This window comes from Metopolophium dirhodum, chromosome 5 (genome assembly GCF_019925205.1).
Source record: "Metopolophium dirhodum isolate CAU chromosome 5, ASM1992520v1, whole genome shotgun sequence".
In the NCBI taxonomy this organism is placed as follows: domain Eukaryota; kingdom Metazoa; phylum Arthropoda; class Insecta; order Hemiptera; family Aphididae; genus Metopolophium; species Metopolophium dirhodum.
The window spans coordinates 16,204,681-16,228,197 of record NC_083564.1 but is presented as its reverse complement, the minus strand read 5'-3'; the positions used below and the strand labels follow the sequence as shown (position 1 = coordinate 16,228,197).

At 28.8% G+C, this 23,517-nt stretch overlaps 2 protein-coding genes across 6 annotated transcripts; one reads left to right on the top strand and one right to left on the bottom strand.

Annotated features, from left to right (window-relative positions):
- The first annotated feature begins 681 nt into the window (after positions 1 to 681).
- LOC132945172 (transmembrane protease serine 9-like) lies at positions 682 to 23,139 on the top strand. Of its 5 annotated transcripts, none has more exons than XM_061014842.1 (20): positions 685 to 919; positions 1,000 to 1,048; positions 4,767 to 4,937; positions 5,220 to 5,384; positions 5,448 to 5,581; positions 5,657 to 5,824; positions 6,233 to 6,389; positions 15,634 to 15,841; positions 16,561 to 16,706; positions 16,865 to 17,029; positions 17,093 to 17,226; positions 17,307 to 17,474; positions 17,868 to 18,024; positions 18,524 to 18,731; positions 20,231 to 20,376; positions 20,531 to 20,695; positions 20,756 to 20,889; positions 20,968 to 21,135; positions 21,991 to 22,147; positions 22,600 to 23,139. In XM_061014842.1, exons 2-20 carry the CDS (start codon positions 1,015 to 1,017, stop codon positions 22,782 to 22,784), a joined length of 2,970 nt encoding a protein of 989 aa, XP_060870825.1. In that variant the 5' UTR covers positions 685 to 919; positions 1,000 to 1,014; the 3' UTR covers positions 22,785 to 23,139. The 5 variants fall into 5 exon arrangements, with proteins under 5 accessions (XP_060870829.1, XP_060870825.1, XP_060870828.1 ...); XM_061014843.1 differs by having other exon boundaries at positions 686 to 835; XM_061014844.1 differs by having other exon boundaries at positions 686 to 839.
- On the bottom strand, positions 7,751 to 11,829 carry LOC132945173 (uncharacterized). The gene has a single exon (XM_061014847.1). It carries the CDS (start codon positions 9,599 to 9,601, stop codon positions 7,751 to 7,753), a length of 1,851 nt encoding a protein of 616 aa, XP_060870830.1. The 5' UTR covers positions 9,602 to 11,829.
- Positions 23,140 to 23,517: the final 378 nt, after the last annotated feature.

Here is a 23,517-nt window from a genome sequence, read left to right as displayed (position 1 = left end):
CACACATCATTATAAAATCAATACATTCATCGCTTCGCTCAGAATCTAAAAAATGTCTACCCAAAAGTCAAATACATTTTGTATGAGTGTTTGAAGTTCAAATTTTCACAACACTATAATTCATTTGATTTCTCATGGAGCGATTTTCTTATATTATAACCGTCTTCGCTCAGAATCGTTTTTCGTATAGGCAGATCGCAGATACTATACTATTTTATAATATAATTGAATTCAAATTCAAAACATCCATTATACAGTGACTTCCCTAGACACCTAATATACAGCAGAGTGTTACCCACTTACCCATTTTTTTCAATAATGAAACACAGTCCCAAGTCTCCTCTTTCAGATAACATATTATAATTAGCTGTAGCCTATAATTAATATATATATATAGATATATATAATATATATACTATATAGTGACCTTATGACCATGATATAGAAATACATGAAAGCGTGATTTACACTTATAATAACAGTATGATGCAATTGATAAGCTATATGTTGTAACTTACCTATATAATAAATTTATTATATTTTCAACATATACAATGATTTTTGAACCAAATTAGTAAAACATAATTTTTTTCTTTTCCACCCATCTACGTAGTTGGACATTAGGTCAATTACGTTATCGCATATAGTACATATAGGTGCGTAGTAACAACCAGACTGCACACCAGCATCATGCAATATATATATTAGATTTTATAGAAGACCCGATAGTATGTGCCTAGAACACTCGTGCTGTTAAGTTGTATTGAATTATCGTCTCTTACAAAGTGCTATCTCGTGAAGTAAAAAGTTAATAAACAGATATTGTCAGTGTTTTGTAGGTACTTTATATTATTATTATAGTATATTTTGCTATACCTAATTGTTAGAAAATGTACGGTAAAATATTGTTTAGTGTATTGTGCGTTCATTTGATATAACTTAAGTATATGTATACATATTTCTTGTATATATTTTTAAATATATTTACATTAATTTCAGCCATTCGCGATAGAAATGAGATATTCCTGGATAATATATTTATTTTTCGGTACGTAATATCAGTGTTATCAATATAATGATAGAAAATAATGTTATGATGACATTATTTGTGTTTATTTAGTACATGTTATAATATTTATAATATTAAAATATTAAATATACTAAAAAAATATTGTTTACGGACATTTTACAGTTTCCAATTTTTTAGTTTTTAGATTCTGAGCGAAGTGATGAATGAAAATTTATATATTTTTAACTATAAAATAATTAATAAATTATAAATTTGATAAATGTTGTCAAAATTTGAACTTTAAATGCTTATAAAAAAAATTGTGCCTATGTATTTTTAATATTTTTCAACTGCTATTAGAACGATATATCAGGAGCCTTATATTAAATTTTCACGCTTTTTTACCCAACAAATAAAAATTAATTGATATTTATAGAAAAAAAAACTAAAAAAATTGAAAAATGACAATGTCCGTAAACAGCTCAAAAAGAGTCAAAATATTTTCAACATTTTATGGTGTATAGAAAATGCTAATATAAACATTCCGTGAAATTTTCAAGTATCTACAGTCATTCGTTTTTTAATTACAATAAAATAAGAAAATTGTTACATGAGAAATCGAGTAAATATCAAATGTTGTAAAAATATAAATTTCAGACGCTCATAAAAATTTAATTTAAGTTTCTTCTAGACATTTTTTTTTTTGATAAAGGTGGACAAACTTATGATTAATCTTATATTAAATTTTCAAATCTTAGGTTCAAAAAGAAAAATTTTTATGAATTCTCATCAAAATAATTTGCTATTTTTCGTGATTTTTCAGTATTTTGTCAAAATTTGAACTTTAAATGCTTATAATTAAAAACTGTGACTAAGGATTTTTAATTTTTTTCATCTGCCTTTAAAACAATAACCTAGGAGCCTTCTATTAAATTTTCAAGCTTTTTTAATCAACAGATAAAATTTTATTGATATTTATAGAAAAAAAAACTAAAAAAATTGAAAACTGACAATGGCCGTAAACAGCTCAAAAAGAGTCAAAATATTTTGTAAATTTTATGGTGTATAGAAAATGCTAATATAAACATTCAGTCAAAATTTCATGTCCCTGCAGTCATTTGTTTTAGAGTTACACCAAAAACCAAAATCGATTTTCTCAAAACAGATTTTGCGTAAAAATTCCCGTTTTTCCTTAATTTTTCATTTGTTTTTCACGTCGCTTTTGAAAACTACTGGAAAATTTTAGATTCTGAGCGAAGCGATGAATGTATTGATTCTACAATGATGTGTGTTTTTTTTTTTATTTTTATTTTTTTTTTATTTTTGTGTCTGTCATCACCTTTTAGGACAGTAAAAGTGCTTGGATTTTCTTCAATAGTAACTTTTCTGATAGGAAAGTGAATCTAGTTGGTACTTTGGGGGGTCAAAAGTAAAAATTTCCCAGTAGTTTTCACAAGTGACGTGAAAAACAAATGAAAAATTAAGGAAAAACGGGAATTTTTACGCAAAATCTGTTTTGAGAAAATCGATTTTGGTTTTTGGTGTAACTCTAAAACAAATGACTGCAGGGACATGAAATTTTGACTGAATGTTTATATTAGCATTTTCTATACACCATAAAATTTACAAAATATTTTGACTCTTTTTGAGCTGTTTACGGCCATTGTCAGTTTTCAATTTTTTTAGTTTTTTTTTCTATAAATATCAATAAAATTTTATCTGTTGATTAAAAAAGCTTGAAAATTTAATAGAAGGCTCCTAGGTTATTGTTTCAAAGGCAGATGAAAAAAATTAAAAATCCTTAGTCACAGTTTTTAATTATAAGCATTTAAAGTTCAAATTTTGACAAAATCACGAAAAATAGCAAATTATTTTGATGAGAATTCATAAAAATTTTTCTTTTTGAATCTAAGATTTGAAAATTTAATATAAGATTACTCATAAGTTTGTCTACCTTTATCAAAAAAAAAAATGTCTAGAAGAAACTTAAATTAAAATTTTTATGAGCGTCTGAAATTTATATTTTTACAACATTTGATATTTACTCGATTTCTCATGTAACAATTTTCTTATTTTATTGTAATTAAAAAACGAATGACTGTAGATACTTGAAAATTTCACGGAATGTTTATATTAGCATTTTCTATACACCATAAAATGTTGAAAATATTTTGACTCTTTTTGAGCTGTTTACGGACATTGTCAGTTTTCAATTTTTTTAGTTTTTTTTTCTATAAATATCAATAAATTTTTATTTGTTGGGTAAAAAAGCGTGAAAATTTAATATAAGGCTCATGATATATCGTTCTAATAGCAGTTGAAAAATATTAAAAATACATAGGCAAAATTTTTTTTTATAAGCATTTAAAGTTCAAATTTTGACAATATTTATCAAATTTAAAATTTAATAATTATTTTGTAGTTAAAAATGTATATATTTTTAACTTTTATGGCTAAGGATTGAAAATTTAAAACAAGGCTCCACGTAAATAGGTTAAATATAAATTACTTTATTCACAATAAAATCATCAAATATACTTGGTAAAATCATAGGCTGACTGACCGTTTTAGCTCAGAATCTTTTTTCTTATACAATGATATTATATTATTGAATTCAAATTTAAGTCCATTCATTACAGTGACCTACTTGTAACCTACTGTACAGCAGAATGACACCCACTTCCGACCTTTTTTATAGCTTAAATTTGAGATATTCAATATAATATTAAATATAGTTAGTTATGTTTTTTCATTTACCACATTATCAGTAGGTAATTAAATGCTGGGATATTTGGCTTCAGGGAGGTTAATGAGATAGATGTAATAGTAAAATAGATAAAATAGATGAGATAATTAAAATAAATAAAATAGATATATTTATGTATTTCTAGTGGAGGGAGAAAAACAATATATCCACCTTCAAATAAATGCTATATACGTTACTGTCTTTTTTTATATATATATTTTTAAAAGTAACCAAATACGATGGTTTTTTGGTGTGACGTTAGGTACCATTATCTATTTATATAATTTTGAAGAAATATTATTTAATACAATAAATTGTATGTAGGTACATTTACAGGGAAATAAATGTTACAATAGAAATTATTAATACCTATTCATATAATTATGAATAAGTAATTTCAAAAATAAATCATAATACGTTGGTACTTAAATGGTAAATATATATGCACGGTAGTATACAGTGTAAAAAAATGACCTGATAAAAAAAATAATTACGCTATTTAAATTTTGTTGGAAAAAATATTATGTTAAGAAATATACCCATGTCAAAAATAATATTTTGAAAAAAGTCTTACTGTTGCATACTGTATAATATATCAAAAAAGTCTGAGTATAAAATAACCACTCTTTAATATTTGGCGATAACTACAAACATACCGTTACAATATTGAATTCGTTCTTACGATAATTTATATAAAATAATACAAGATAACTATTAATTTGAGACAAACATAGTAAGTGAAAATAGTAGCTTGCTAGTGAAACGAGTGGTATTCTTTTTACATTAATTATTGGCTTGTCAAAACGTTTGTTCCCCATACCCTCTATTAATAACTGAATTGATGCCACAGTACTTATTACACATGAATACAAGATATTTAAGATTATAATATTATAATATTATGATAATATTGAATTCAAACTGCAAATGCTGATTAGAAAACATTAAATAATAATTCTAATCGGCTAAACATTGATTACGTATGTAATGCATGAAAATTCATTATTTCAGGATCCGGCATTTTTTGTAATAGAAACACCGAAGGTAAGTTTAATTGTACAAATGGAGTGTCTATCGAATCGTCAAGGGTTCGTGATGGTTGGAAGGATTGTCCAGATGTCCAGATGGACGAAAACAAAAAATTGTGTGATCGAAACGAGTTTGGAACAAATATGACCACAGGTACAAAATAATAGCTAAATTACATTTAACATTATTTATATGTTTTGTAATAAGTAATCACTAATAACATTGATTTTTAAAATACACAAATAAGCCATAGCGTAGGAGTTTTCGGTAACTTAAAATCCCATGCTATATTCCATGGCTTATCTGTGTATTTTAAAATCAATGGTAAATGGTAATAACTAGATAATAGATGCAAGAGTTACTCTTATAGTTCTAAATATGGACCTTCTATTTTCTAATTTAACATATTCTTATATGTGTCTATTATTATTTTAGATTGCGGTAGACTATATACAAACCAAGTATTGATCAAGAATGGTCAAAAAGCACTTTATAGAATGGCACCTTGGACTGTAGGAGTATATCGGATCAATAAAAGCAATTCCAGTTATGACTTTATTTGTGGAGGATCAATTATTTCTTCAAATTTAGTCGTTTCTGGTAAAATCTTTGTAAAGCGAATTGAAGAAAAAATTGAAATTAAATTAAATCTATAATTTTTAGCGGCTCATTGTTTTTGGAAAAGTGATATGTCGTCTAATAGAATATTAATAGACGGAGGTCTATACAAAATTGCTGTTGGAAAATATGATAGAAATATTACAATTATTGACAATAACTTTACTCAAATAATGAATGTAAATTATTAATAATGAAAAAGTCTAAAAATAATTGGTATCTCATAGGTAATGTAAATTAAAACAATTGTTTAGGTGGAAATTGTTTACCTGAAAGAACGTTATCAAGGATATAGAGTGTTTCATGCTGAAGATATAGCTATTATTGTGTTAAAAAACCAAATTTCTTTTAGTAATAGTGTTGCACCTATTTGTATTGATTGGAATGGTGAATACAATGAAGTCAATGGAGATAAAGGAAAGGTTGGTTTGTAGTATTATTTAAATATTAAAATATTGTGATTTAATTAAAGTTAACTACTGTTTCTATCACTATCGTCTATCGATAATTGTCCATGTGTATGTAAATAGCAAATACCATGAGATCCTCTGCTAAAGTATACATAAATATTTGCATGTTACCATACTCATATATAACTAAAAATTGAACCTTCATATTAAAACAGTAAACAGCTAAACATTATTCTTATATCATATTAAACCATCGAATTCTGAATTAAAAACTTAACCTATTCCTTATACCTAGTCAGAATGCATTTAACTAACATATTATACACAATACACATACCTAACAGCAACATACTAAATGGTTAATTCAATATATTAATTATAATTGTATGTGTATTAAACAACTTTTTTTTACTCTTACAGATTTTTGGTTTTGGAAAAATGAATGACGGCACCTTAAGTCCTATTTTATTAGAAGCATCTTTACCATACATTGACCGTAACTCTTGCCGAAATTTGTACACCAATGAATTTGATTTATATGTGACTTATGATAAGTTTTGTGCCGGTTCTGCATTGGGTAATATTATATTTAAACATTGATGTATTTAACAAACTCCACTTAAATTTATTAAACCCTTGATATTGAAGGCAGACACTTTTAAATATGAAGATAAACTTAATTTTTATTAAATTATGAATCACATTTTACAATTAGTATAAGAATATAAAATATATTTCTTACAATGTATCAAACAAGTTAAATATGTGTCAGTACATAGCAAGCGTGCGTTGGGTGCCACTTTGTCGTACCTGTTGCTTGTTTTCATTGATAGATGAAAACAGTTCTTGCCGTTCTTGGGCAGTAACGTAACGAAAGTAACGCGTAACTGTAACGGCGTTACTTTGCTTGTAACGCGTTATGTAATTTCATTAGAATTATTTCCAAGTTACGAACATGTAATGGAAATTACTTTTGAAAAGTAATTTCTATAGAATAACGCGTTACAGTTTCAAATTATTAAGTACCTACCTACCTATTATCAATTGAAAAAAAAATATATGTATAATGCGGGTATTATTATGTTTACCAATTTTATGTATATTTAATTGTAACTCACCACAATTCAGTTTTCAATGGTTTTGACATTTGAAATGTCTAATTGCACCGTAAGTCACGAGAACAGTTGTTTAAATTTATTATTTAATTTGATTCCTTTAAATAAGTTTCCTATGAAAGCTTGTGTGGAAGTTAATTTTTATACGATCCTATTAACTATACAGGTTTTATAAAGAATCTGCTTGTTCAATTTGCTTGCAAAACATAATTGCCAAGAAATTTAATTTTCTTTTTTTTGTAACGAGAAAGTAATGAGTTACTTTTCTATATGAAAAGTAAACTAATTTCATTGCAATTTTATTTGAGTAACGGGTAAAGTAATGTTACAAGTCGGTTGACCGTAGCCTCGTACTTGTGGAGTTTGTATATAGATTTAGTAAATAAAGTAACAAACACACGTTCAAATATTCAATTAATAAAGTTTATTGCGTTCTGAACATGTACAGTCAATGGCACTATCTCCATTCTCCACTGCCCGTCTTACAATCTTAACGTTCCTTATATCTTAACTTCTGTAGGACAATCCCTCCTATATAAAAAGTGCTTACTCGCAGTTTCGGGATTGTACCTGTTTACACTAATTTACAATAATCATTTCATTTCATAATTCTAAATGTTTTATAAATACTACATTTCTAATTTGTTTACTAACTGCTACATCCTTACTTACTTCCTATGTTTAATAATACCAAATCATAACACTCCCCTTGTTGAATGAAAGCTCATGTCCTCATGAGTCAATTTTCTTATTACATTCTTTTTTCCTCATAAAAATAAATATTTTATACATTCATAAATCATTATATAATTACATCTTAAATCTACTTAATTTCTACGCATTGTATGTCGTCTACTGTTTTTGTATTGACCAATGCTTTTATATAACTCATTGACACTTTATTTTGTTTGTACAGTTTAAAACTTATCTTACTTATTACAGTTATTAACACTAATATACCTATACCTATTCCTACTGTTACGTATGTTATATTAGATACAGTTACATATTCTATACTATCATCTATTTGTGACTGTAATAATAAATCTAATTGTTTTGCGTTATTTGCTAATGAATGAAAATCGGGATAATATGAATTATTTATTTTTGGAAAATCATCCTGTATCTTATTAGTTTGATATTGTTTCATATTAGCCGTTATGTTCACTCTCGGAATGAAATCATACGATGTTTTCGTTACTATTGATCTGGTGGGGGTTAGCTCATACTCTTTTGTTATCGCACGACACGGATACGTGAGAGAGATTGTACCTGTGTTTTGCAAGGTTTGCAACACTGGCTCTCCACTCGCACAATCAATGTTGATTGTCGTTGGTTGTTCTGCCGTGTACAACCAAACATTTTCGTTATCTAACTTGTGTATCACTAATTTTTGAATACGTGTAATTTTTATTTCACATGCTTTTGGAATTACATCTTTATCCTGACTACTAAATAATTTCGCTTCACAATTGTCCGTTTCTTGAATATAGTGCGTCTGAGTGTTCGAACAAATATAATATTCTTGCATATGTATGCATTTGCTTAACTCTATGTCATCTATGTATATTGAATACACATTATCCTCTGACATGGCCAAGTATTTATTCGTTGGTTGAATTAACGCATAAACTGACTTTTTCTGTTTTATAGGCAATGGTATTGATTTGTATAGGCGGTATTCCCTTGTATCGACTTTCGGAATGGCTATTATGAATATCAATGTATCTGCTACTCTTATTACTTGTAAGTTACTCATTTTCATTAACTTATGTACATTCTGTATTGTGACTTGTTCAGCGAAGTTCTCTCTCGAATCTAATTGTATTCTCACTTGTTGTAACTCTGCTAAAAAATCTGTCGCCGAAATAATGCTAGAATGCATATGACCTACTTGTGCTGTATTTACTATTGCTACTAGATTGTGAGTTTGGAATGAATGTTGTGTTAACAAAACATTTAATTCCTCAGTTTGTTCATTCATTATTTGTCTAACTTCCATTTCATTAATCAATTTACCTACTTGGTTTGCTTTACTTTCCAACTTGTTTATATTACTTATTATCGCTGTTTCAGTTTGTTGTATCTTCACCATTGCTCGGTCTACATCATGTACTGTTGACTGTACTATTCGCGTTTGCTGTCGCATATCGTGAATAACCCTAATTTGTTTTTCGCTTATTTCACTTATTTTCTTATCAAAAAATTCATAATCTTCGTCCGAACATATTCCAAATAATGTTTTTGATAATCTACCAATTCCGTTTATCAATCCTCTTCTATAGCGTTCGTTTCTACTAACGGCATAGTTTATCTGTTGTCGAGTTTTCTCTATATCATGGATATATGATGTTGTTGTTGTATTAAATTGCTCGCATAAATACGACCAAATTACAAAGTGTTCTATTGGAACTATTTCTGTGTTTTTTGCAATTTTTAAACAATGTTTTATTGTTTCCTTTTGAAATTTCTTAATTCGTTCAAAATTACCATCATACGTGGTTAAATTCACATAGACTGATAATTTCCACTTTGAATTTGTTGTTTTTATTTTTGTCAAATGATTAAAAAAAATTCCTGATGGTGATTCAATTTCCTTTATTCGATAATTTTCTGTTAAATTTGTTGCCATGATAGGTTGTATGATTAATATCCTGTAATAATAAGATATCATTGGTTTACTACTTATTTTTATTTTATTGATTACATAGTTTTAATAGATTTCTATGTACTTTAACTAATTTTTTTCCTCTAATGATTGTTACATTTTCATTATTATTTATTTCTGCTATTACATACGGACCTAACCATTTTTGTGCTAATTTATTTTTTTGTTGTTTTTCCATAAGCCATACTTTGTCATTTATTTTTAACCTAAGTGGATTAACCTTATTATCATATCGACCTTTTGTATTTTCTTTTGTATTCACTATACGTTGTTTTGCAATTTCATAAGACTGTTGAAATTTTTGCTTAATCTCATAATTATAATCTTCATAATTGTATCTTGGTTCAGGTGTTTTCTTTAACGATGTAGGTATTTTCCCTGGAAATCCATACAGTAGTTCATACGGTTGGAATTTTGTTGTTTCATGCTCTGTTGTATTATATACATACATTGCATATGGAATAAATTCATCCCAATTTGCTAAATCTTTGTCGACATAATGTCGCAAATAATTCCCTAATGTTGAATGACTTCTCTCTAATGCTCCATTACTTTGTGGTCTATACGGTGTTGTGTTGAATTTAGAAATTTTTAATAGCTTACATACTTCTGAAAAAATTTTACTTAAAAACTCTGTTCCCTAATCAGATACTATTGATTCTGGAATTCCATGTATACAAACAAATGAGTTCACAAAACTATGCGCTACAGTATTAGCTTCATGGCATACCATAGGTGTCGCAATACTAAATTTTGTTAAATCATCTTGCATTGTAAGTACATATTTGTTTCCTTTGTGTGTAACAGGAAGTGGTCCTACTATGTCCATAAATACTTTTTGGAATGGTTTGTCTGCCGTGGAAGTGATAACCATCGGTTGCTTTGTATGCTTATTCGAAGTTTTATTCTTTTGACATGATTGACATTTTTGTACATAATCTGTTACTTCTCTTGCCATTCTTGGCCAATTATACTGTTTTTTAATCTTTTTTATTGTATTTGAAATCCCTCTGTGTCCTGCCAAAGGACTCTCGTGCATTTCCTTTATAATAGTTCTTTTTTCCTGATCCGTAAGTTCATTCGGTGTAAATATTTTGATTTTTATACTAGTGCCTTTAAACAAATATCTTATCATTATTCTTACTGTTGCCCAATCGAGCTGAAAAATTTGATCACCTGTTTTTGATACTGCTAAATCTGCAATTTGATTGTTTAAACAAAATGTTTTTAAATTCTGTAGACAATTATACATATTTTCGTAAGTAATTGGACTTTTTCCTTTCTCCGATAAAATCATATATATTATATAACGGTTACTTTTTTTTAAATATACTAAATCTGTAACTTTTTTATTTTGATTACTTTCCAGATTCCCGAATCGTCTTCGGAATTCCAGTGCCAATCCTTCCTTTAACGTCAATTCCCGTGATACATAATGTACGAGATGCGAATGTTCGTCTTCAAAAATATCACCTGCTATTTCTATAATATTTAAGTTTTGGACTATATTTGTCTTAATATACTCCATATATTCATTATATGTTGTACTGCTTACTACTTGTTCCCCTTCTATTTGCATAATTTGTGGTATTCTACTGAGAGCGTCAGCATTAGTATTTAATAAACCTGGTTTATAAATAATTTCGTACTCGTATTCCTCCATTGCTAATCTCCAATGCATTAACCTTGATCCTGGATTCTTGTGATTAACCAACCATCTGAGAGGCTGATGATCTGTCAATATATAGAATTTTCTTCCCAGTAAATATGGTCTTAATTGTTTTAAGCTCCATACGATAGCTAACAACTCCTTTTCTGTCGTACCATAATTTTGCTCTGCTTTATTCAGTACCCTTGATGAGTATACGATTGGTAAATCTTCCCCTATTTTACCTTGTGAAAGAACTGATCCAATTGCAAAGTTACTTGCATCGCATGTTACATTAAATGGTTTATCGAAATCTGGATAACTAAGAATAGGTTCACTCACCAATGCATCTTTTAATGTTATAAATGCCTGTTGACAAAGATCTGTCCAATCATATAGTGTATCGCTTTTCAACAATGTGGTTAACGGTTTTGCGATCTTACCATAATTTTTTATAAATCTACGGTAATACCCTGACAGACCTAAAAAACTTTTCAATTGTTTTTGGTTTTTTGGTTCTGGAAAATTCTTTACACTCAGAATTTTTGATGGATCTGGTTTCAATCCCTGTTCTGTGATAATATGACCTAAATATATAACTTCGTGACGCAAAAATTCACATTTCATAGGTTGTACTTTTAAATTATAATCTCTGACCCTTTGAAAAATTTCTTTTAACTTTTCACTATGATCTCTTAAATCATGAGCATATACAATAACATCGTCTATATATACAAATGCTTTTATTCCATTTATTCCTAATAAAACTGTGTTCATTAATCTTTGGAAAGTACTTGGTGCTCCTTTTAATCCAAAAGGCATTTTAAGAAACTCATAATGTCCTTTATTTGTCGAAAATGATGTCTTAGCTCTATCATCTGCATGTACCGACACCTGATGGTATCCGCTCGCTAAATCCAAGGTCGTATAGTATCTAGAATTGCCTAGTTGATCCAAAATATCATTTATATTAGGAATCGGAAACACATCTCCGATCGTAACATTATTTAATTTCCTGAAATCTACACAAATACGAAATTTTTGCTTCCCTGAACAGTCGACCTTCTTTGGTATCACTATTAACGGGGCGTTCCAAGGTGAAGTACTCTTTGTAATGATTCCATCTTTTTCCATTAGATCTACCTGCGTTGATATCTCTTTTTTTGTGATTCTGTGGTAACCTATATGGTTTAATATAAATTGGTTGAATATCAGGTGTTGTTCTAATTCTATGTTGTATTGCTGATGTCCCGTCCAACCTGTCACCTTCTAATAAAAAAACATCTGAATACTGATTAAATATATCTTTTAATGATTGGTACTCCTCCTTATTGAGATGCTGCAATCTTAACGACTGCTCCAATAACTGTAACCGATTTTCATTATTCCGACTTCCTATAGTTTTAGTACACACTTGTATGTTCGCTTCTTCAAATTTTTCATATAATAAATTATTCAAATCTACTGGCTGTAACTTAATAGAATTTTCATTTTGATTGACAATTTTTGTTAACACCTGCCGATTTTTCACTTTAGTAATTACATTACCAAATTGAACTCGATTTTGCAATACTTGTGAATATATAATCACTGTATCATTTTCCTTTATTTGATTATCTGTAATTTTTACTGGAATGATCATTTCCGATCTCGGTGGTACTACTGCAATGTCTAAATTATCTACATGCGGAATGTCTTGATTTACCACTGTAAAATTGTCTTCAGTAAGTGTTGACGTTATCTCATTTTTTGAATAATCAATTGCTATCTTGTTATCCTCTAAAAACTCCTTACCTAAAATCCCATCATGAGGTATTGGAAAATTATTATTAACAACTTGAAACCTTACTTGTCTTTTTTCTTCTCCAAAATTTATCATTATATTTACTGACCCAATTGTGTTCACAAAATATTCATTAATCCCTTTTAATCGATATAAAATTCTTTCGTTAACTTTTACGTCATCTTTTAATGACAATAATTTTACTATATTTACTTCGCTCCCTGTGTCAAGTAAAAATTTTGATTCCTGATTAACGAATTCCGTAGCCTGACATATAATGTGATCTTTAAAAAGTTGAGCCTTTAATTTAAATGCTCTTGAAATGTTACGGCTGTTGCTTTGATTTCCTGGACCGATCGTTCGCCGCTCTGAATCGACCCTGTCTCGTTTCCCGAAGTTGATGGTTCTGACATTGAACTTGAATTTGCGTGACTAGCTCTTTTCTCATTGTTGTATTTTAATTTCCTGCATACTCCAATTTCATGACCTAGTTTCTTACAATATTTACAAACAATTGTCTTGTTATTAATCGCACTATTACTTTCTGCAGTTTGCCGATGAATATTTGCTGACCAATTGTTTGGTTTTGAATTTTGCCCAGTATTCGTAACCCCGTTCTTTTGATTCTCTTGTGGCTGTTTTATAAATTGATGATTTGATCTTGACCTACATACCTTGGCCATGTGACCTACTTTGCCACAGTTGAAACATGTAATTTTCGCTGTATTTTGCTTCGGCATTTTTGATTGTGTTTCCTTATCTGATTTGTATGACGTTTCCTCCTGTTGAGCCACCGCAAATGCTTCCTCTATTGTACTCGGACGACTTGCCTTTACTAACATTTTTATAGGTTGTCTTAGTCCTTCAATGAAAATACTTAATGTTTGAGTTTTTAAAATTCCCTCTATGACTTCTGCCACTGCTGCAGTTTTATCTTTGGTTTGAACATTCAACGTCAAATGAAATAGCTTTTCTAACCGGCTATAAAATGTACTAATTTCTTCATCATATTTCTGACGAGTTGTGGTCAATTCTAACATCAAATGTGTGGAAGTATGTTGTGGTTCAAAACAATTTTTTAACTGTGTTTTCAATTCTTCCCATGAATTTATTCTTTTAAATCGGACAACCTGAGCTGCTTTTGCTGTTAAATTTGCAACTATTGCCCCTAATATTATGGGTCTTAACTCCTCACAAATGCATGAAAAAGCAAATTCTGATGACTTTATGAAATTATGTAAGCCTTCAGAGTCTTGTTTGTCAAACTTTGGTAATATTCGAAATGCTGCCTCTAAAGAAGTAATTACACTCATATTTACTAATTCAGTACTTGATTGACACAAATTTGGTACAAAACTGTATGATTCAGTACTACTATCAAAAGAAATATTTTCCTTAACAATGTTTGAACTTAATTCTGCTGGTACTCCTAACCGTCTACGCTGTATTGGCAAATGTAATGTGTTTCTACCGGTGTCAGGATTTTGAAGTCCTAATAAAGTACTCTGATTCTGCACTGTATTTTCTACTTGGTTACTAACGCTATCCCTGCCTAATGTCGTTTGACTTGCCCTACTATCATCTGAATCAAATGACCTATCTGGGACAAATGTTTTGTCTTCACTATCGCTCTGTGTTACGCTACTAGTACTACCACTATCGTCGCTCATTAATTAAATATAAATAGAAAAATATAGATATGCTTACAATACAATATATAAAAATAACAAACTTACAATACCAATAAATTTAACATTATCGAAGTTGTTTCTCTGTTGCCTTGAAAAAGTTGAATGCTGAATTTGTTTGGAATGCTCTGTAATTGACTGGAATGCTTTGTAGTTGACTGGAATGCTCTGTAGTTGACTGGAATGCCTTGTAGTCGAATGAAAATGCTCCTGATTGAATGAACGCGCCTCGTTTGAATTAATGGTTCTTTTGATCCGCTGCCACCAATGTTACAAGTCGGTTGACAGTAGCCTCGTACTTGTGGAGTTTGTATATAGATTTAGTAAATAAAGTAACAAACACACGTTCAAATATTCAATTAATAAAGTTTATTGCGTTCTGAACATGTACAGTCAATGGCACTATCTCCATTCTCCACTGCCCGTCTTACAATCTTAACGTTCCTTATATCTTAACTTCTGTAGGACAATCCCTCCTATATAAAAAGTGCTTACTCGCATTTTCAGGATTGTACCTGTTTACACTAATTTACAATAATCATTTCATTTCATAATTCTAAATGTTTTATAAATACTACATTTCTAATTTGTTTACTAACTGCTACATCCTTACTTACTTCCTATGTTTAATAATACCAAATCATAACAGTAACTTAATTACATTTATCTCTTAGTAACGAGTTAAGTAACTTGATTACTTTTTGAAAGTAACTTACCCAACGCTGGGTGAAAACTAAAACGCCTAAAACTATAACGCCTTCGTAGGTACTTACTCCACTAAATAATGATCCATTATATTCAAAACGAAATTCACCGTTCCTGTTAACTTATTTTGAGGTACAAGTGTACGATGGCATACGGTTATCGTTTAAGTTCCATTCCTTGTAAGACCTCATAGACCAAAAAAATATATTTTTAGTTTCAGAACAAGGTGTGGATAAGGGATATGGTGGTACAGGGTTAAGCTTTTTACACTCTAATTCTTATTATTTAACTGGAGTATCGAGTGTCAAAGATCCAGAGTCAAATAGTTCAATCGCTGTTTTTACAGAAGTTGAGTTCCACATTCAATGGATTCGAGGACTCTATAACAGATACAGACGACAAGCTATATCATCTTGCTCAATGTATGTAACTGTAGTAAAAATAAATATTATGTTATTGTATGTGGTGAAACTATTGATGGTTGATGCCTTGGGGGCTTAGAACCCTAAAGTTTTAATAAGCACTTCAAGCTACGATGTAAATTTAACATTAGGTAGGTATCTATTCTTTATACTAAATACACATTATTATTATAAAGATCAGAAACTCTTCTTTTTATATATTTTCATTATGTAAAAGTCTAACTTCGTGTACTATCCTCTCCTTTATTTTCAATTGTCAAACTTTTATATTACACATAGGCAGTGATCGAAGTTGCTCAAAATAAGTAGAGGGATTACCAGATGTGCCCAAAACAAATACAAAAGCAATTATTTCATGAGATTTTTGAAAAAAGTATGTGTAATTTACCATTGCCTATCGGTCTAAAACGAATGAAAAATTCATGTGCTGTGATCCCCTTAATGAACATCATTGTTCATTTTATTATTGTAAAACCAATTTAAAAAACCATCATAAAAAAATTTTTTTTGAAAAACACCACTATAACTCAAAAATATTTTTATGGGCCAAGGGGGATGTACCATTTTACAAAATACGTGGAAGGATGGGAAATAAAAATTATAAAAAGTAGAGGGATGCCACCCACTTTATAAATTAGCTTTCATACTTTTATTTATAATTTTACCTATGATTAATATTAAATAATGTTTTGTTGCATAATAATTGAATACAATTATAGAAACGTCCAAGATCAGTTTAATTGTTCAAATGGAATGTCCATCGAAAAGTCGTGGGTTTGTGATGGTCTTAAGGATTGTTCAGATGGTTCAGACGAGACCAGCGAGTTGTGTGCTCGAAACGAGAATGGAACAAAAATAACTGAGGGTACCTACAAAACAATAGCTTTATGACATTTAACAATATTTATATGTTTGTGTAATAAAAAAAAATTAATAGATACCAGAGTTCCAAATATCATTCTAAATATGGACCATCGACTTTTTAATATTACAACTTATATTATGTATCTAATATTGTTTTAGATTGCGGTAGAGTATATACAAACCAAGTATCGATAAAGAATGGTCAAAAAGCACTTTATGGAACGGCACCTTGGAATGTTGGAGTATATCAATTCAATAAAAGGAATTCCAGTTATGACTATGTTTGTGGAGGGTCAATTATTTCTTCAAAATTAGTCGTTTCTGGTAAAATCTTTGTAAAGTGAATTTAAGAAAAAATTTAAATTCAATTAAATATATCATTTTTAGCGGCTCATTGCTTTTGGAAAAGTGATATGTCGTCTAATAGAATATTAATAGACGGCGGTCTATACAAAATTGCTGTTGGAAAATATGATAGAAATATTAAAATTATTGACAATAACTTTACTCAAATAATGAATGTAAGTTATTAACAATTCAAAAGCCTAAAAATAATTTCAGGTATATCTCATATATAATATATATTAAAACAATTGTATAGGTGGAAATTGTTTTCCTCAAAGAATATTACTATGGATTTAGTGCTTTTCATGCTGAAGATTTAGCTATTATTGTGTTAAAAAACCGAATTTCTTTTAGTAATAGTGTTGCACCTATTTGTATTGATTGGAATGGTAAATACAATGAAGTTAATGGAGGTAAAGGAAAGGTTAGTTTGTAGTACCTATTATTTAAATATAAAAATATTGTGATTTAAATGTAGTTCAATGTTAACTATTGTATTTATCACTATTGTCTATCGATCATTGTCCATTTGTATGTAAAGAGCAAATTTCGTGAGATTATCTGGTAAAGTATACATAAATATTGTCGTGTTGCAAAATTCATACATTAATTAAAATTGTCAAACCGCTAAACGTTATTCATAGTAGTTCATATTATATGATGATCGAATTATAAAATTAAAAAACTTTGATCAGTCAGAATATATTTAACTAACATATACACAATACATATTCCCAACAGCAACATAACAAGTGATTAATTCAATTCATTAATTGTAATTGTAAGTTCATTATACAACTATTTTCTACTTTTACAGATTGTTGGTTGGGGACATTTGAATAACGGCAGCTTAAGTCCTATTTTATTAGAAGCATCTTTACCATACATCGACCGTAACTCCTGCCGAAATTTGTACACAAACGGATTTGAATCATATGTTACTTTTGATAAGTTATGTGCTGGTTCTTCATTGGGTAATTTACATTTAAAAATTAATAGGTAGGTACCATGCAAACATTGATGTCTTTAACAAACTCGACTTAAATTTATTACACACTTCATATTGAAGGAAAACCACTTTTAAATACGAAGATAAACTTAAATCTTATTAAACTATGAATCACATTTTACTTTTAGTATAAAAATATAAAATATATTTCTACAAATCTATCAAACAAGTTAAATTTTAAATATGTATCAGCTAGTACTTATCAAGCGTACGTTGGGTGCCACTTTGTCGTACTTACCTATATTACTTGTTTTCATTAATAGATGCAAACTAAAACGCCTAAAACTATAACGCCTTGCCTTCTTAGGTACTTACTGTACTAGTTGATGATCCGTTATATCCAATAAGTAATTCACTGTTACTGTTAACTTATTTTCAGGTACAAGTGTAGTACGATGGCATAAGATTATCGTTTTAGTACCATTCTTTGTAAGACCTCATCGACTAATAAAAAATATTTTTAGTTTCAGGACAAGGAGTGGGTAAGGGATATGGTGGTGCAGGATTAAGCTTTTTACACTCTAATTCTTATTATTTAACTGGAGTATCCAGTGTCAAAGATCCAGAGTCAAATAATTCGATCGCAGTTTTTACAGAAGTTAAGTTCCACATTCAATGGATTCGCGGACTCTATAACAGATACAGACGACAAGCTATATCATCTTGCTCAGTGTATGTGACTGTATAAATAAATATTATGTTCTGTAAGTGGCAAAGTTTGTGGTGGTTGGGGCCTTGGGGGCTTAGGGCCCTAAAGTCTTAATAAGCACCATCAAACAATATACGATTTCCGATATATATTTGATATTAGGTAGGTATTCTTTATACTAACTAGGTATACATCATTAACCAAAAAATCAAAATCTCTTCTCTTTATACATCATCATTATGTAAAAATCTAATTTCGTCGACTATCCTTTCATTTATTTTCTATTGTTAATTTTTTTACCACACATATGCAGTTTTCGAAATTGCTTAAACACCAGAGTTGGTGGGGGGGGGGGGGGATTTTAACTCCTGTATACCTTTTTTATAATACAATTTTATACATAGTATACATTTTAGTTTGGTATCTTGTTTTTGCATATATCAATATAGGCCTAATATAGGCTACTTAAGTAAGTAGTAAGTACCTACATTTAAATATATTTTGAATTAAAAACATAACAAATATTATATTATTGCAATATAAGTGTATAATATATTTTAAATATTTATGTAGATACAACTTATAAATATTAATAGTATGGTTTATACTTATAAGTGTGAAAAAAATAGTAGAAAAACTAAATATATTTGAACAGGTACCAATTGTTTTTATTATATATATTAACTTTTGTAAAATTAATCAAAAAGTTGGAAGTTTGAACTATAAAACATATAATATATTATCTTATTTTATTTTCATAAAATGTTAAGGAATTGTGTTTAGATTTATTATATCTAGTTGTCGTATTTATATATTATTACCCAATTTAAACCAATAAACAAATAGGTATACTTTTTCCTCATAAAAATAAGTAGTAGTAATATTTTAAATATTAATAAAGATAATTTTTCATTTTATATCGTAAAACCAATTTAAAAAAAACCATCGTAATAAAAATATTTTTGAAAAACACCAATATAAATCGATAATATTTGTATATAATTATAAGGGTCAAGGGGATGTATTATCTTGCAAAATAAGTAAAGGGATGGAAAATATAATTAATAATAACTATTGGGATGATATTCCACCTATTAACACCCCCACAACTTTGACCACTGTGCAAAGGACATCTCTGATTTTTTTTCTCAGCTATATTATGTTTCCATAGCATTGATGGCAGGTGGAGTAGAATGCGCAGTCCATTAGCTTATAGGTCTATGCTATTATCTTATTATTCAAATATTTTTTAATCTTTTTTTCACTGTCTCTAGTTCAGTCAATATTATGATAATATTATGCCGGATAATAGTTTAAGCGAATTTTGTCATTTTTCACTAGGTATATATCGTTAATGGCAAATAAGTAATTATAGTAGAATTTGGCACATATATTTATAGTTGTGTTAAGTATATGTATCGGAATTTTTAAAATCGATTAGCTTTCATAATTTTGTTTATAATTGTATCTATAAATAATATTAAATAATGTTTTGATGCATAATAATTGTATAAAATTATAGAAACGCACAAGACAAGTTTAATTGTTCAAATGGAGTGTCTATCGAAAAGTCGTGGGTTTGCGATGGTCTTAAGGATTGTTCAGATGGTTCAGACGAAACCAATGAGTTGTGTGCTAGAAACGTGTATGGAAAAAATATTACCATGGGTACAAAATAATAGCTTTATGACTTTTATTATTATTTATAAAATGTTTGTGTAATAAGAAATAACTAATGGATGCCAGCGTTACACAAATTATTCTAAATTTAGACCTTCTATTTTCTAACACTACAACTTATATGTATCTAATATTGTTTTAGATTGCGGTAATGTGTATACAAACCAAGTATCGATAAAGAATGGTCAAAAAGCACTTTATGGAACAGCACCTTGGAACGTTGGAGCATATCAATTCAATAAAAGGAATTCCAGTTATGACTATATTTGTGAAGGATCAATTATCTCTTCAAATTTAGTCGTTTCTGGTAATATATTTGTAAATCGAATTTAAGAAAAATATAAAATAACATAAATATAATTTTTAGCGGCTCATTGTTTTTGGAAAAATGGTATGTCATTCGATAGAATATTAAAAAACGAAGGTTTATACAAAATTTCTGTTGGAAAATATGATGTAAATATTTCAATTATTGACAACAACTTTACTCAAATAATGGATGTAAGTTATTAATAATTCAAATGTCTAAAAATAAATGGTATCACAAATATTATAATGTAAATTAAAAAAATTTTATAGGTGGAATTTGTTTACCTGAGAGAAGGTTATTATGGAAGTAGAGTGTTTCATACTGATGATATAGCTATTATTGTGTTAAAAAACCGAGTTTATTTTAGTGATACTGTTGAACCTATTTGTATCGATTGGAATGGTAAATACAATGAAGTCAATGGAGATAAAGGAAAGGTTGGTTTGTAGTATTATTTAAACATTAAAATATTGTGATTTAATTAAAGTTAACTACGGTACCTATCACTATCGTCTTTTGATCATTGTTCATTTGTATGTAAATAGCAAATACCGTGAGATTCTCAGCTAAATTATGCATAACTATTGGCATGTTACTATACTCATACATAACTAAAAATTGAACCTTAAATTTAAAACTATAATTCGCTAAACATTATTTCTATTTCAAATATGATCGAATTCTAAAATTAAAAAACTTTGTTCAGTCAGTTTATATTTAACTAACCTATACACATTCCCAACAGCTACATATAGTGATTAATTGTAAATATTAATGCTCTTATGACCATATGTATAGTAAATGCACCTAAGTGTCACATAAGCCATAAGGCATAGTTTACCACTCTCGACAAATATATTTGTACACACGCATCAGTAAATAATGCTAATAAGCTGTCAAAAAATTGTCATACTTCATACAACTAATCCAATTTCAATTTTGAAAAATGATTTGAATTCGTTACTCTCTTTTGTAAGATATATATAGGAAACAGATTTTGGAAATTTTGAATAGTTTACGGATTACGGTTCCAAATGATTTTCCTTAATTTCTCAAAATTAACTTACACTTTAGAGTGCTAAGAAAAAAAAAAATGAAAAAGCTTTTCCTACAAAACATAGAGAAGAGGCTTACAAATTCAAATAAGTATTCAAAATTAAAATTGGACTACTAGAAGTATGTTTTTTTTCACCAGCTTATAGGTCTAAAAGCATGAAAAAATCAATCGTTTAGAGCCGTCTTAATTATAATTGTATGTGCATTATACATTTTACTATTTTATAATTTTACAGATTGTTGGTTGGGGACATTTGAATAACGGCAGCTTAAGTCCTATTTTATTTGAAGCATCTTTACCATATATCGATGGTAACTCTTGTCGAAATATGTACACAAATGGATTTGAATCATATGTGACTTATGATAAGTTTTGTGCCGGTTCTGCATTGGGTAATATAATATTTAAACATTAATACCATGAAAACATTGATTTTTTTTTACAAACTACACTTAATATTGAAGGCAGATACTTTTAAATATGAAAATAAACTTAACTTGTATTAAACTATGAATCACATTTTACAATTAGCATAAGTATATAAAATATAGTTCTAAATTCGATCAAATTTAGTTAAATATGTACCTATCAGTACATAGCGAACGTACCTTGGGTGCCACTTTGTCCTACCTGTTGCTTGTTTTCATTGATAGGCACACACTAAAACACCTTGCCTTCGTAGGTACTTACTCTACTAGTTAATACTTAATGATCCATTTTATCCAAAAGGGGTTTTACCGTTAACTTATTTTGGGGTAAGAATGTACGTCATACAATGGCATAAGATTATCGTTTTAGTTCCATTATTTGTAAGACCTCATCGACTAATAAAAAATATTTTTAGTTTCAGGACAAGGAGTGGGTAAGGGATATGGTGGAGGAGGCTTAAGCTTTTTCCACTCTAATTCTTATTATTTAACTGGAGTAACGAGTATCAAAGATCCAGATACAAATAATTCAATCGCAGTTTTTACAGATATTAAGTTCCACATTCAATGGATTCGTGATCTGTATAACAAACATAACTAATTCAATAACATTTCCTATGGTATTGTCATTAAAATAATTTATTCCAATAAATTGTTATTTAAATCTAGATTTATATAAATAGGTTTTTACTTATTTCTAACAATTTTAAACAGTTCACACAATAATTGTTCATTTAAATTAAACCTAACACATATATTGTTATAACTCATAATAGATTGTTAGTAGGTACCTAAGCATTATATATATATAATGTATAATTGACTTATTAAATTCGAACAGTTTTTAGCATATATCAATTTTGTATTGTAGATTAATTGTTTTATAATTATTATTACTATGTATTTTACTTTGTATTTGAAATATCTACTAATAAAATTGTATTACTTTTTATTAATTGTGTTCTTTGTGAATGAGTAATGACAACTTCTGCTACAAAACTAACATATTTTAGGAATTACTAGCTCAAAGTGAAACTCGGGGCCCGTTGGACTCGCTGAGAATGGGTACCGATTTTGGAGAAAATGTAGTTAGAATTATAAAAGTCGCAAAGGTTGTAAGATGAAAGTTTAGGATTTATGATAAGGATTAGAGATTTGCCGTTTTGGTGGGAATGTTTAAGAGTTTGAGCGTCACGAACGTTGTAAATGGATAGGCTGGATACGATCTCCAGGATCACCTCCCGTTCGTCCGCCACTTTTGGTTGTTAAAAAGTGTAGAGTCGATAGGTTTATTTGATTGTCTAGGTATCAGTCAAAAAATCACATAGGTAGGC